General features: G+C 36.6%; 1 protein-coding gene across 1 annotated transcript; it reads right to left on the minus strand.

The window, feature by feature from the left end:
• Nucleotides 1-4932: 4932 nt before the first annotated feature.
• Nucleotides 4933-7485, minus strand: LOC121421304 (uncharacterized protein K02A2.6-like). Its single transcript, XM_041615980.1, has one exon. The coding sequence runs from the start codon at nt 7483-7485 to the stop codon at nt 4933-4935; it is 2553 nt and encodes an 850-aa protein (XP_041471914.1).
• Nucleotides 7486-15604: the final 8119 nt, after the last annotated feature.

Raw genomic sequence — 15604 nt, forward strand, 5'->3', positions numbered from 1 at the left:
TAGGCATCTGATCAAATTGATTTTAAAAAAATTTCAAAATCAAATTTATTTTCTTATGTATTCTATTTTCTAATGTATTTCTTTGTTTTTCGACTTTTTGTTTTTTATTGTTTTTTCAATGGAAATTGTCGGGGACTTTATTTTGACCATAAACAAGATAAAATTAATTGATTTTAAGCAGTAAAAGGAAAAATAATGAAACATTTATGAATTTTGGCTAAGAACACTATTTGCATTGGATTTGTACACAAATTCACGTTTTTGAGTAATTTTGGGTCTGCATGCACTTACGAAATGTTGCGTAATTTTGGAACCGCGTACCCGGGGGTCACAATTTTGGTCTCAAAAGTTGCGCGAGACTTGAAAGTAAAAAGTCAGCGAGCGACGCGGTAAAAAAAATTTGCGCAGCGGATTTATCGCGAAAAATGTCGAGGGGGGGCTGAATCAGCCCCCCCCCAGTCTTTTTAGGGTTAAGGGAAGAGCTACATAGAATGCAAGTTTACATTATGTGTGTAACATATAATTGAATGATCCTTTTTCAAAAAGGGAAGCTTTTCCTTTCACCAACTGTATCCCTTTGAACCCTAAATTATTTAGGGCAGCCATGACACATACCCTGAATTATTTGCACGCATCGATTACATTAATAAATTCCCATGAGTCGAACTCCAACGGCATCTTTCCCCACTGGTACCCGGCCTTGCTGGCTGAAATTAGCTTCTTGTAGACCTAGTCTACCGAAAGAAATCTTCAGTGTTTATTTTAGGCGCAAAATCACTGCTTTGACTAAAGTCAGATTTATCATAGTTACCACGTGACTTTCCACATATTAAACCGTGTACTACCGCACATGCCTCCACAGTAGATTAGCATGTTTTGGCTTTTTTGGATGCTAAAACCTGAAATTATCAACTAAATATCCCTACACGTACTACATGTAGAAAGATGTCATTTTGAAAAGATCACCTGACATTTAAACCCATGTTTTTTTAAGTCACATGGCTTCAGGATGGGATTCCTGGGTTAAAATGATCTACCGGTACATGTAATCAACACTTGCCCTGTTCTGTTTACAGTACATTGTTCTTATGCTTGGCATTCATTACTTGTTGAACAAGTGACGTCTGTGGTATGTTTGTGCCTGGCTAGCAGGCATATGTGAAACTGTAACACATTTGAAATCAATTGGAGAAAGCCCAATATTGTTATGTACACATGTTGATGCTTATTGTTATGAAATAACATGAGAATTGATTAATAAATGTCCAGGAAATTGAACGTTGTGCAATCACGTTTTATTCTTTCCTTTTGTATGAACACACGACCTGTAGCAAATAGATTACAAGGGAAGGACTAGACACTTCAGAGCGTGAAATTCAGATTTATTTCCATTAGAAATGACAAAATCATTGATACAAATCATTTTCATACATTTATAATAATTATTTTATGATACAAATCATTGTCATAATTATATTAAACAACATCAATGATAACTTGTAAAAATATAATTATGTAAAATATGGTACAATTTGTAAACAAATTATAATACAAGTTGAATAGAAAAAAGGTAGCTGTGGAAATGGGAGATTCACTCAAAAGCATACTGGCTTGTATGATGTGAACCTCCCTAAAGTAAGAAAAAATAGGAGAGAGAGAGAGAAACGCAATGGTTGCTATTTGCCTACAGAGACTTACTGAACAGATTAAAAAGAACAAGATAACACACAGAACAAGACAAAACAAAATAAGAGTTAAACAAAAGAAAAAAACGGGCCAACAAAAGGAGAGATTAACATAAATATAAACATAAATGAAACGCTGGGAAAGGGTGTCCAACAGTGCTTGGTAGGCAAATATTCGCATATATCCTCATTTGGGTTATGTTTCGGGCGTAGTGCAGCTTTAAGAAGCTTCTTCACTGGGATACATTGTCCTCAGCATGCTGCGGTGTTATATCTATTTATCTTTGTGGTCACCAGAAACAATCTACAGCATCTTTTTAAGGAGAAACCTGTGGTCTGCTATAATCTGAACTTTGTTCCTGCCACTGATACTTTCATTCTCTTGTCCTTTCCATAGACTTTCCCCTTACTATAGGTGGCGTAAGATAGCTTTATGAAAGTCTTTATTTTTGTATTGTGTGTGTAAACACCTACCTCATAGGAGAGGTTTACTATCGTATCTTTATATTATATTCATAACTACTGTAGACAAAAAGTGGGTTGGATACCACTTTTTAATCCATACATTTTTGTTTTTTGTTTTGATCTTTTTAGGGTATGCTTTACCCAAAGGTCTAAATGTATCTTTTGTTACTCTTATATATTTTTATTTGTAGGATAGTTTTATTGTTCTCTGTCTTTCTCTCTTTTCCTTTCGCTATGTACCTCTTACATCTTTGCCTGTGTTTCACAGCCAGCAGAAATGTCGAGTATAGACAATTCTCCTGTACTCTTAAATGATTCTAGAAGATTATCATTTAGAACAAAACATTGATTGTAAATATTATGTACCCAGTGAATATGATCCCCAAGGAGATCAATCACACTCACATTTTCTAAGTTTCTTACACTGCAATGCAAGAAGTCTGTCTAAAAACTATGATAACTTTAATATGCTCTTATCTTCATTACGATTCAATTTCTCAATTATAGGCATTTCAGAAACTTGGCTAAATAATAAATCTCCTAACCTTTTTACACTTGAAGGTTACAAAGAAATTAGGAAAGACAGACAGAATGGTAGAGGAGGAGGGCTTCTCATGTATATCTCAAATTCTCTATCATTTAAGCCCCGGAATGATCTTTCATTCCAGGGTGAATCAGCTGAGAGTTTATGTATTGAGGTTGACCTTCCCAAAGAAAAGAATTTCATTGTGTGTGTGGTGTATAGACCACCTAATACAGATGTGGTCACATTTCTGGATGACCTAGAGTTAATGATGTCAACTGTCAATTATTCCGATAAATCCGTTTGTGTAATGGGAGATTTCAATATTGATGTACTTTGCAACAGTCCAAATTCAGTCCGATTTCGAAATATTCTTAACTCGAATGCATTTCATGCTACAATTGATAAACCTACCAGAATAAGTGATCATTCATCTTCATTATTAGATAATATTTTTGTAAAGAATATCAAAGGCCATTCTCAGTCTGGCCTATTTTACTCAGAAATCTCTGATCACCTGCCTGTGTTTTGCATACTTAATGCTTACCAGTCAAATGGTAACTTCCCAAGGAGGCGTGATATGAAACGAAAGATTACCGATGAAAAAGTAGCTTGCCTTAATGCTGATTTAATTTCAGAAGACTGGGAGGATGTTCTCAGTAGTGATGATGTTGAGGAAGCTTTTGAAATATTCTGGAAAAAGTTCTATTATTATTTTGATAAACATATTCCATACATAAAATCAGTTGATAAGAAAAAAGGGAAACGGCCTTGGATTACTGCTGGTATACTCCAATCTATAAAAAAGAGAAATCGTTTGTATAAAAGAAGTATCAAGAAACCATCCCCTGATAGTATTGACAAATACAGAAAATACCGCAACAAACTTACATCGATTATACGTTGCTCTCGAAAATTGTTTTACTCTAAGAAATTTGAAAAGGCTAAAGGCAATATGTCTTCAACTTGGAAGGTTGTAAAAGATATTTTATGCAAACAGGAGAAAAGTAAAATCCTAGAGAAAATTGTGATTGAGGATAAAGAATTGACTTCTGCAGAAGATATTGCTAATGCATTTAATGTGTATTTTGCCAGTGTTGGCGAAAATCAAGCCAAAACAATAATTGGGAACGGGTGCAATTATAGAAATTTTCTTCATGAGCCATCTACAGTATCTATTTTCCTCAGACCGACTTGCAGTGCTGAAATTTTCAATATAGTCAGTTCGCTTAAAGCTAGTCACTCTTGTGGACATGATGAAATTAGCACAGTTTTATTGAAACAAATTATTAATTCAATAGTGACACCAATTGTTTACATTTGTAATATCTCACTCTTAACAGGAGTGTTTCCTTCTTCTTTCAAACTAGCCAAGGTGATCCCAGTTCACAAAAAGAATGATGTAAATATTGTTTCAAACTATAGACCTATCTCCATATTGCCCACATTTTCTAAAGTTCTGGAGAGGATTGTGTATAATAGGCTATATGACTTCTTGGATACACACAAGTCTCTAAATCCTGAACAATATGGATTTCGGCAGTCACATTCTACTGATCTTGCCCTGTTAAAATTTTATGATCATGTTTCCAGTGCTCTTGCAGCTGGTGAATGGTTTGAACTTAGGTTATATAAATCAAAAGTCCAGTAGGCAGTTCTTTAAACGTATATACAACAGACATTTATTAGTTGAGATGCAACAACAATGATCACTACTGCGTCATCTTGGTAGCAGCCATAACTTTCTCCATGCAAGTAGTCACGTGTAATAACAAAGTATAGTCTACGCTTGCAGACCTTTATCAGTTATCACCACACCTCCCTTTCTTTAAAGAGGTTTATATACACATATATAATACTTCTTAAACTACAGAGTGACAGGGTGGACTACCTGTACACTTACGACAGTACTAGGGGATTATTCTGCCCCTTATAGCTGAAGTACTGTCGCTGTCAAATATTTTAACATGCAACATTACAGTTCATATATATTTCATTTTTGCTGTTTGTATGATGCGACAATTCGTTGAACCGGTAGAGACTTCTGTTGAGTTGAGTTTTGTGATAGCGATAAATTCAATCCCGTATTGCTGATTAACTTTAACATGCAAATTTATATCATGCACATGCAATCATGCAGTTATCATGGGGTTGTATTAGAGTTCAAACCATTTACAGTTTCAAAGTTATTTTTGAACTCATGTGGCTATTTACAAAACGAAACGCGAAAGTTTTTCTGTTTAGTTCGCTTTCCTCTATTTACAAGTTTAAACGATCTGGCGGTTTAACGACTCGTCCGCTTCTGGTTGTTCGGGATGGTGACGACGATGCGCGAACATCAGATGCTGGTTCCGCTTCTGCGCTGTCATCTAGCTCGAAGTCATCCTGTGTTGGTAATGGAATAGACTCGGCTTGGTGTCTGGGATCTGGCCTGAGGTGACGTCTGTTTCTGCGACGTATCTCGCCTGTGGCTGTTTCGATTTGGTATGATCTGTTATGATTATTGACAGATTTTATGATACCATGTTGTGACCAGGTATTAGTTTTCATGTCTTGGAGTATCACATGATCTCCAGGTTTTAGCTTTGGCAAGTCATGAGCATGTTTATCGAATCGCTCTTTTTGTTTCACCTTCTGCTCATCCTTTCTTCCCCTCACAGATTTAGTATCAATCTGTTGGTTATTGAGCAAAGTATCAAGCATGGGAAGGTTTGACCTAATCTGACGATTGTACAGAAGTTCTGCTGGAGATTTTCCGCATGCTATTGGTGAACTTCGATAGACTTGTAAAGCTCTGTGGATATCTTGTCCACTGTGTTGTGACTTCAGTATGAGATTTTTGACAATCTTCACAGCATTTTCTGCGAGGCCATTTGATTGTGGATAATGTGGACTCGATGTGGTATGGTGAAAATCCCATTCTTTTGCAAAGCTTTTGAATTCTTGGCTTGCAAATTGAGGACCATTATCCGACATCAGTTCACATGGTGTACCATGACGAGCAAATATTGCTTTCATGTGATTAATCACGGCCTTGCTTGTAGTTGAAGTCAAAGTACATACTTCAATGAATTGTGAGTAGTAGTCAACGACGACCATATATTCTCTTTTGTTCAAAGTGAATAGATCTACGGCAATTTTTTCCCAAGGACGATTAGGCACTGCATGAGGATTTAGGCTTTCAGCCTGTTGTTTTGGTTTGTACATTAGGCATGAAGTACAATTTTGGACCATTTCAGTGATGTCTGCATTGATTCTTGGCCAATAGATTACTTCCCTAGCACGTTTCTTACATTTCTCAATGCCTAAGTGACCTTCGTGTACTTGGTTTAGTATGTATTGTCTCATGGAAGTTGGAATTACTATTTTAGAACCTTTGAATATGATTCCATCTGCTTCAGAGAGTTCACTTCGAATGTTCCAGTACTGTTTTATTCTAGCTGGACATTGTTGCTTACTTTCTGGCCAACCATTTCTGATGGTGGCTAGCAACTCTTGAAGCTCTACATCTTTTTTGGTCTCTTCAACAATTTCTTGTCTTTTGTTTGATGTTACTGGCATGGCTTGTACTATCATATCTACATAGACTCTGATATCTTCTTCAGTTTCAACATTCAATTCTGCTTTTGGATCTACTGCTCGTGACAGTGTATCGGCAGTGAACATGTACTTTCCAGGTGTATATGACACTTTGAGATCATATCTCTGTACTCTGATTAGTAATCTTTGAATGCGTAAAGGACAATCTGCCAATGACTTAACAAACAATGGGATAAGTGGCTTGTGATCTGTTTCAACTTCTATCTTTTGACCATAGATATATTGATGAAATTTTTCACATCCGTAAGTGATAGCTAAGAGTTCTTTTTCTATCTGAGCGTAACGTGTTTCTGCATCAGTCATAGCTCTTGATGCGTAAGCTATTGGATGCCAATTTTGTTCATGTTGCTGTAGGAGAACTGCTCCTAGTCCATTTTTTGAAGCATCAGCTGATATCTTTGTGGGTTTTGTGCAGTCATAGAAATGAAGCACTGGTTGACTCATTAGAGCTTCTTTCAGTTCGCACCATGCTTTTTCTTGTTCATTTTCCCACATCCACTCTACTTTCTTGTCAAGCAAAATACGTAGAGGTGCTGACCTTGTTGATAGGTTTGGAATGAATTTTGCTTGGTAGTTTATCATCCCCAAGAACCTTTGTATGTCCTGTTTACAGGTTGGTCTTGCCATGTTTCTGATGGCAGCCACCTTGTTAGGATCTGGTCTGACTCCATCTTGGCTGATCAAGTCACCAATGAAAGTCATCTGGTTCACATTGAACTCACACTTGTCTCGATTGAGTTTCAGGTTTGATTTTTGTGCGATGTCTAGAACTATTCTCAGACGATCGTCATGCTCTTCTTGAGTGCTTCCCCATACCACTATGTCATCCATCATGGTATTGACACCAGGTATATCTACGAACAAGTTATGTATTATCTTGTGAAATACTTCAGGAGCACTGCAGATACCAAAAGGTAGTCTCAAGAATCTATATCTTCCGTACGGAGTGATAAATGTACAAAGCTTGGAACTATCTTCATCTAGTTGGATTTGCCAAAAACCACTTGATGCATCTAATTTACTGAAATACTTGGCTCCAGCAAACTGAGAGGTTATTTCAGCTCTAGAAGGCAATTTATAGTGTTCTCGTTTGATTGCTCGATTAAGATCACGCGGATCTAGACAGACTCTGAGTTGACCATTCTTTTTCTTGACTACAACAAGAGAAGACACCCAATCTGTCGGTTCATCAACCTGTTTGATTACATCCATGTTTTCCATCTTATCTAGTTCCTCTTTTAGTTTCTTTTGAAGTGGAAATGGAACCTTGCGACATGCATGTTGAACTGGTTGTGCATTGTCTTTCAATGTAATGTGATGTTTGCCTGGAAGACATCCTAATCCTACAAATACATTGTCATAATCTTGCACTACAGTTTTGCCTGTTTTTATCTCTGTTTGTTTATCAACATGATATACGCGTTTTACTAGATACAAGTCTTCACTCGTTCTGAGACCTAGCAATGGTTGACGATTTCCAGGAATGATGAAACATTGAACACTGTGTTTAATTCCTTTGTACTCCATTTGGACATAACAACGACCTTTTACTGGAATGTTAGTCTCGTAGTAACCTGTTAACTTCACTTTGGCTTTTTGTAGTTTTGGTTTCGGTTTCAATTTGTGATAGATTGTTTCAGGGAGAGTGTTAGCTTGAGCTCCAGTATCTATCTTGAACTCAACTAGCTCATTATTGACTCTCAAATTGACTTTCCACTCTTCTTTTGATTCATGTTCCTGTGAATCAACTGAACAAATCATGAAACCATCTGAATCTACCTTCAAGTGTTGCAATTCATTGACTTTTGCTACTGGGGTACGACAACACTTAGCAAAATGATTTTGCTTACCGCACTTTTTACATGTTTTACCTTGTGCAGGACATTTTTCTTTGGTATGTCTATTACCACATCTTGTACATGTTTTATTGTTAGTACGATCTTGAGGTTTTGTTTGTCTTGTTTGGTTTGACTTTTTACCAGAAGATTTCTTATTCTTGCTGAGAGAATCAACCGGAATTGAGGCATTTTCCCCGGTGGAACTCAACGCTTGGGCCTGCGTTCGAGTTTGTTCAGCAACCCGACAAACTTGCAACGTTTTATCCAATGTGAGATCATCAAGCCTCAACAAATGCTCTCTTAGACCATCATCTAAGATACCACAGATAATTCTGTCCCGTATAAGACTCTCTTTCAACGAAGAAAACTCACACGACTGTGCACGACTTCGCAATTCAGTTGCATACTGATCAACACTCTCATGCTCTAATTGTGATCTTGTGAAAAATCTATGTCTCTCATACGTTAGATTACGTTTTGGCATGCAATATTCCTCAAATTTGTCCAACACTTTCTCAAGCTTCATGCTCTCATCCTCGGCAAATACAAATGTATTATACAATTCCAAGGCAGCATCACCAATTACGTGTAGAAGCATTGATGTTTGTGACTTGTCATCTTTTTCTGACATTCCTGAGGCAACATTGTATAGAGTGAATTTTTGTTTGAATCTTTTCCAATTCTCGGAAATATTTCCCTTTAAGTCAAGTGGAGGAGGTTGACTTAGATTTGTCATGTTGTCTGTTGTTGTCTTTGTTTCTGTGTATCGTTAATGTTAGTAACTTTGTCTTACTTTTTAGTTTAGTAACTTTAACATACCATATCACTTGTGCATATACTCATGAACAGTATAATAATTAGCAAGTATTGTATCTTTCCAACAATTATGTTTGCTCAATTATTACTACTCTCACTGAGATATAATGTTCATGTCCCATAAACGTCACGCTAACTGTCCGTCATACTGAAATTTGGCCAGGCACATTCATGCACTCCAAATCCATACAACGACATAGCCAACTTCTATGGACATAACATCACACATACAGCAATGGTCATTCACTGATACACATGAATACAATAAGCTCTTTGTCTTTCACCATCTCTCTCCTCACGGGGTTAGGGAGAAAATGGAATGAACTGGCCTGATTTCAATGATTCCTCCATCTCAAAGCTCGGTGGGTTACTCAGCATAATAATGCAGGATCTGACACCATGGTTAGAACTTAGGTTATATAAATCAAAAGTCCAGTAGGCAGTTCTTTAAACGTATATACAACAGACATTTATTAGTTGAGATGCAACAACAATGATCACTACTGCGTCATCTTGGTAGCAGCCATAACTTTCTCCATGCAAGTAGTCACGTGTAATAACAAAGTATAGTCTACGCTTGCAGACCTTTATCAGTTATCACCACAGTGAACATGTGATTGGTGTTTTCATGGATCTTAGTAAGGCTTTTGACACACTAGACCACACAATCCTTCTCTCAAAATTGGAACACTATGGAGTCAGGGGTGTAGCTTTAAAATGGTTTACAAGTTATCTAGCTATGAGAAAACAATTTACCTACTGTAACTCATTTAAGTCAGATATCTTGTCTCTGAGATGTGGCGTTCCGCAAGGATCCATCTTAGGCCCTTTGTTATTCCTTGTATATATCAATGATATTTGTGATGTTTCTAATCTTTTTAAGTATACTTTATTTGCGGATGATACAAGTGTGTTCTTATCTCATCGTGAAATCAAAAGTCTTGAACGTACAATTAACTCTGAACTGCCAAAGTTGGATTCTTGGTTTAGAAGTAATATACTCTCTCTCAACGTTATGAAAACGAATTTCATTCACTTTAGTGGTAGGAAATCTAATGATAAGCATTCAATAAATATTTACTTAAACGGCACCCCAATTAAAAGAAAAGCATGTACGAAGTTCCTTGGTGTATATATCAATGAAAAACTTAATTGGAAAGACCAAGTGAATCACATCAGTGCACCAATCTCTCGAAATATCGGTGTGTTGTACAAAGTTAGATATTACGTTGCCATCAATATATTATTGATGCTATACATTACTCTTGTTTTACCTTACATTTCTTACTGCAATATTCTGTGGGCAACAGCTAAGGGTTTGAAAAATAATATTCTTCTTCTGCAAAAGAAAGCTATTCGGATATGTACTCGATCTGGTTTTAGAGACCACACAAATCCTCTGTTTGTAAAACTAAAGTGTTTGAAAGTTGACGACATACATTTTCTTCAAACTGCCATATTCATGTTTCGATATAACGCAGGACTCCTGCCAGTCTCTTTTACTTCTATGTTTCAAACGAATAGTGCAGTTCACTCACACTACACAAGACAGGCATCTAATATACACTTAAACAATCCTCTCACCGCATTAGCCCATAAGTCGATAAGGCATAATGGTCCAGATATTTGGAATTCTTTACCGCAAAGTATTCGCAATTCACGTAAAACATATTCCTTTAAGAAGGCAGTTAAGAGCATGCTCATCTCGAAACTATGATGAAAATGTAGGCATATAATGTTTTCTTCGAAGATAGTTCATGTCGTTGTATTTGCTTGACAAATTATGCATATATTCTTATATAAATTGGGGTACCCTCCTTTCTATTCTTATGTCATCTTCTCTGTATACTTCTTTGTAAATATTGTATATACATGTACCTGTATTCATCTATACCCTTTCATCAGTTTTTTTTTTTCTGGTTAGCGTAAAATAATGGTTTTGTAATGACTCAAGCTTCAAGCTTATGTTGCAAGACCTTTGTGTGCTCTGTTAATGAGAGATTATGTAATATTTTCTTTACGTAATATTGTCTTTATGTAATAAACATGTATCACTGTATTTTCATATATGAGATTGTGGATGATGTGAACACACATGAAACAATAAATAAATAAAATAAATAAATAAAAACACATGGGGAAAGTAACGGCGGGGGTAAGGGAGGGGGCCGATTTCTATGTAACATTTTTCTTTCTCAAAAAATGCAAACATTAAGAATGAGATATTTCTGGGAAAAGTCAGAGGTGGAGCGATCCCCTTGGGCCCGTTGCATAAAACTTTTTACCTGAGAAAACTTGGGTTGTTTTTACCGCAGTTTATGTCCTGTGTTAAAGTCAATGGCACAAATCAGACTAACCTTAGTTTTCAGTTTTTACCAGAGTTTTCTCAGGTAAAAACTTTTATGCAAAAGGCCGTCACCCCTGCACTCCTCCATCACTGGTGACACAATACATGTATTTGGCTCCTGCGACAAGTTGCTCTGGACTTATCTAAGATGTAGGGGGTGACACAATATTTGGCTCCTGCGACAATCGCTCTGGGCTTTATCTCATCCAAGATGTAGGGTTAGGGGGTAACACAATATTTGGCTGCTGCGACAATCACTCTGGGCTTTATCTCATCCAAGATGTAGGGTTAGGGGGTGACACAATATTTGGCTCCTGCGACAATCGCTCTGGGCTTTATCTCATCCAAGATGTAGGGTTAGGGGTGACACAATATTTGGCTCCTGCGACAATCGCTCTGGGCTTTATCTCATCCAAGATGTAGGGTTAGGGGGTGACACAATATTTGGCTCCTGCAACAGTCGCTCTGGGCTTTATCTCATCCAAGACGTAGGGTTAGGGGGTGACACAATATTTGGCTCCTGCGACAATCGCTCTGGGCTTTATCTCATCCAAGATGTAGGGTTAGGGGGTAACACAATATTTGGCTCCTGCGACAATCGCTCTGGGCTTTATCTCATTCAAGATGTAGGGTTAGGGGGTGACACAATATTTGTCTCCAGCGACAATCGCTCTGGGCTTTATCTCATCCAAGATGTAGGGTTAGGGGGTAACACAATATTTGGCTCCTGCGACAATCGCTCTGGGCTTTATCTCATCCAAGATGTAGGGTTAGGGGGTAACACAATATTTGTCTCCAGCGACAATCGCTCTGGGCTTTATCTCATCCAAGATGTAGGGTTAGGGGGTAACACAATATTTGGCTCCTGCGACAATCGCTCTGGGCTTTATCTCATCCAAGATGTAGGGTTAGGGGGTGACACAATATTTGGCTCCTGCGACAATCGCTCTGGGCTTTATCTCATCCAAGATGTAGGGTTAGGGGGTAACACAATATTTGGCTCCTGCGACAATCGCTCTGGGCTTTATCTCATCCAAGATGTAGGGTTAGGGGGTGACACAATATTTGGCTCCTGCGACAATCGCTCTGGGCTTTATCTCATCCAAGATGTAGGGTTAGGGGGTGACACAATATTTGGCTCCTGCGACAATCGCTCTGGGCTTTATCTCATCCAAGATGTAGGGTTAGGGGGTGACAATATTTGGCTCCTGCAACAGTCGCTCTGAGCTTTATCTCATCCAAGACGTAGGGTTAGGGTGTGACACAATATTTGGCTCCTGCGACAATCGCTCTGGGCTTTATCTCATCCAAGATGTAGGGTTAGGGGGTGACACACTATTTGGCTCCTGCGACATTCGCTCTGGGCTTTATCTAAGATGTAGGGTTAGGTGGATAGCATTTACCACAAGAAAGGATCACCAGTCGTTAAAGTTGCTCCTAACTTACGAACAGCTTTGTGAAACGGCACCCTGTACAATTAGAGATTTGTATCACAATTGGCTTTCCATAGTTAAACCACAACTTTAAACCAGAGTGCAGAATATGGCCCGTATTCTAAAGTCGGGTTTAATTTAAACTGTGGCTTTATGTTGTGGTTTAACTATGGAAAGCCAGTTGTTACATAAACCTCTAACAGTAGAGGTTTCTATGTAGCAGCTCATTTGACTCCCAAAACATTATAACTGCATAAGAAGGATAAGTATGACAGTTGTCTTCACCATTAAAGAATTAGTAAAGAGCACAGTAAACATGAGAAGCAATCACTGTAACAAAAATTTGAAACATTTGGCTTTCCATAATTTTAATTTTTAGTTTTAGCAAAGTTACCATTATGTTAACTTTTATGAAATGGGGCCAAGAAATGTGGAAGGTCAACTATTACTGTATATAGTTTAGCTGCTAGGTCTCAATATATATTTAATGCAATCTTTATGAAACTTATGTTTATGCATCTATAAAAACCAAGAATGAAATAAAATAATTTAAATTTGAGCATTGTTCCAAATTCTATGAAATGTACCAATTACTCTGAAAAAAAAACCCAGACAAATCAATTACAAGTTGACAGCAAAAACAAAAGACAACATCAGAATTAAAGTACAAAAATTAGAAATTTTAATGTGATATAATATGTAAATAAGTTGTTAGACTGCTTTTGCAGGTAATGTAATTAGAAATTAGTACAGGTTACAAATCATTAATCATAGTTACATTCAAATAATTATGGTTACTGATACCCCAAAATACAAAGTCTTTCATAAAAAATAACTGCTTTGGTACACGATGAATGGTTAAGAGGTACATATATATATGTGGATAACACGTAGCAAATTATAATGTATTGTTCAATGCCTACTTTAGTGTAGCTTGTTTTATGCAAGTTACACACGTACTGTCCATAATGTACCATTTGCACGGGTCAGGAAAAGATGACGTCACCATAAAAATATGATTCAATGCATTGTATGCACTCAGTAAATGTAGGGCTGGGCTTAGTGGCTGAAATGCGCATTGCTGCTGCAAATCAGATGTGGTTTGAAAGGAGCTTTCTTTTTTATTTTCAAAGATTTACGTAGGAAAAAAATGATTGTTTATATTTTCACTTTCCGAGGCGTTGTACAACACAAATAGCAAATATTCTTATTAGTGCAATGGTGTGACATTTCACATTCGGTGAAAGAAGGAGACACTCTATTCAACTTGGCAAATGTCTCATTGAATAGAGCATCTTTCTTTCACCTTATGCGAAATCTCACACCATCACACTCATACCTATTCACTATTAGTATACCATCAGAAGGAGGTCCTAATAATATCCTTGATAGGATAGAGCTAGTCTGCAGGGACAGACTTTTGGATTTTTGCACACTTGTAGTGCAGAGTCTGAATTAGTGAGACTAGATTCACTCATTCAAAAAACACAGAGTGGTTTGGAGTCTACCCCCCCCCCATTCTGTAAATTGTACTCACATAAAAGGGAAAAAGAATTCATAAGCACACATTATTTCTTCATCCATGTAGCTCAAGTTGATTAATCACAATATCCTTTTGACAACTTTACATATACAGTACGTGCGTCCCACAAAAACCGAAACCAAGATATATCGATGATTTATCTTTACTTAATCACAAATACAATAGACAAATGACCTACCATTGTAAAGCTTAGAATCTCCTCTTCTCATGTGAAATTACTTAGATTAGTTCTCATTCACGCATGAGTGAGCAAAACAATTTGAAGAGGGGATACCAAAAAGTCATTTGGCAGGCTGTATCTGGGTTTCAAAAAGAAAACCACATTATTAAAAAGTTCACTATCTGCTCTTTAACTGATACCTCAATTACAGAAAATGGTTAGGAAATAACAAAGATCTGGTTATTTGAAATAAGGCTTGAATTTCAATAATTTCATAAAATGAAGAGGGTTTACAGGCTAGCGTTCAAACTCACTCAACACTCCGTTTTGTTGACGATCAGCCATGCATTAAGCCTATTGTTAACTATGCGATAGCTTCTGTGGGAAACCGGTGAAAACACGTTTATTTAATGAAATTATGGAAATACAAGCATTGTTTTGAAGGATCATATTTTTTTTACTTCTTGACCATTATTATTATCAAAGAGAAGAGCAAATATTGAACTTTTTAGTCATGTGATTTTCTTTTTGAAATTCAGATACCCCTGCCAAATGAGATTTTGGTGTCCTTTCTTCAAACTGTTTTGCTCACTCATGCGTGAATGAGGAATAATCTAAGTAATATCAGATGAAAGGGGAGATTCTAAGCTTTACAATGGTAGGTCATTTGTCTATTGTATTTGTGATTAACTTATAATAAATTATTGCTTAATCTCGGTTTCATTTTTTCTGGGACGCACTGTATAATGCTACATGTCAATATTCATAATGATGAGACCTGAAAGATATATGTATACAGTAGCATACAGGTAATTACACTGTATATATACTGTATAAGTACTGTAGATTTAAAAAAACTTCATTGCTATGAACAGGCACACTTACATATATGTAGCATTAGTATATAATCTAAAATCATTTTCTCTATACCATGACAAATATAAAAGAAAATTATTTGATTAAAAGTTACCATTATGTCAGTATAAATGTACATACATTAACTTTGTATAAGAATTAAATTCAAATTTTGATTTTATTTTGTCAAATCAATTTTAAACATAATGTGTAATTCATAATCACAGAAACCAAAATCATTGATGAGCAAAACAAAACAAAATGAGTATAGGTACAAACACAAATCAACAAACTACATGTAAAATCAACAAACTACATGTAAAATCAATACTTCTCAAA

Source organism: Lytechinus variegatus, chromosome 9 (assembly GCF_018143015.1).
Source record: "Lytechinus variegatus isolate NC3 chromosome 9, Lvar_3.0, whole genome shotgun sequence".
NCBI lineage: Eukaryota > Metazoa > Echinodermata > Echinoidea > Temnopleuroida > Toxopneustidae > Lytechinus > Lytechinus variegatus.

Excerpts from the sequence above, each read along its gene's own strand:
- LOC121421304 (XM_041615980.1), bottom strand. The coding sequence starts at position 7,485 with ATGGATGTAATCAAACAGGTTGATGAACCGACAGATTGGGTGTCTTCT.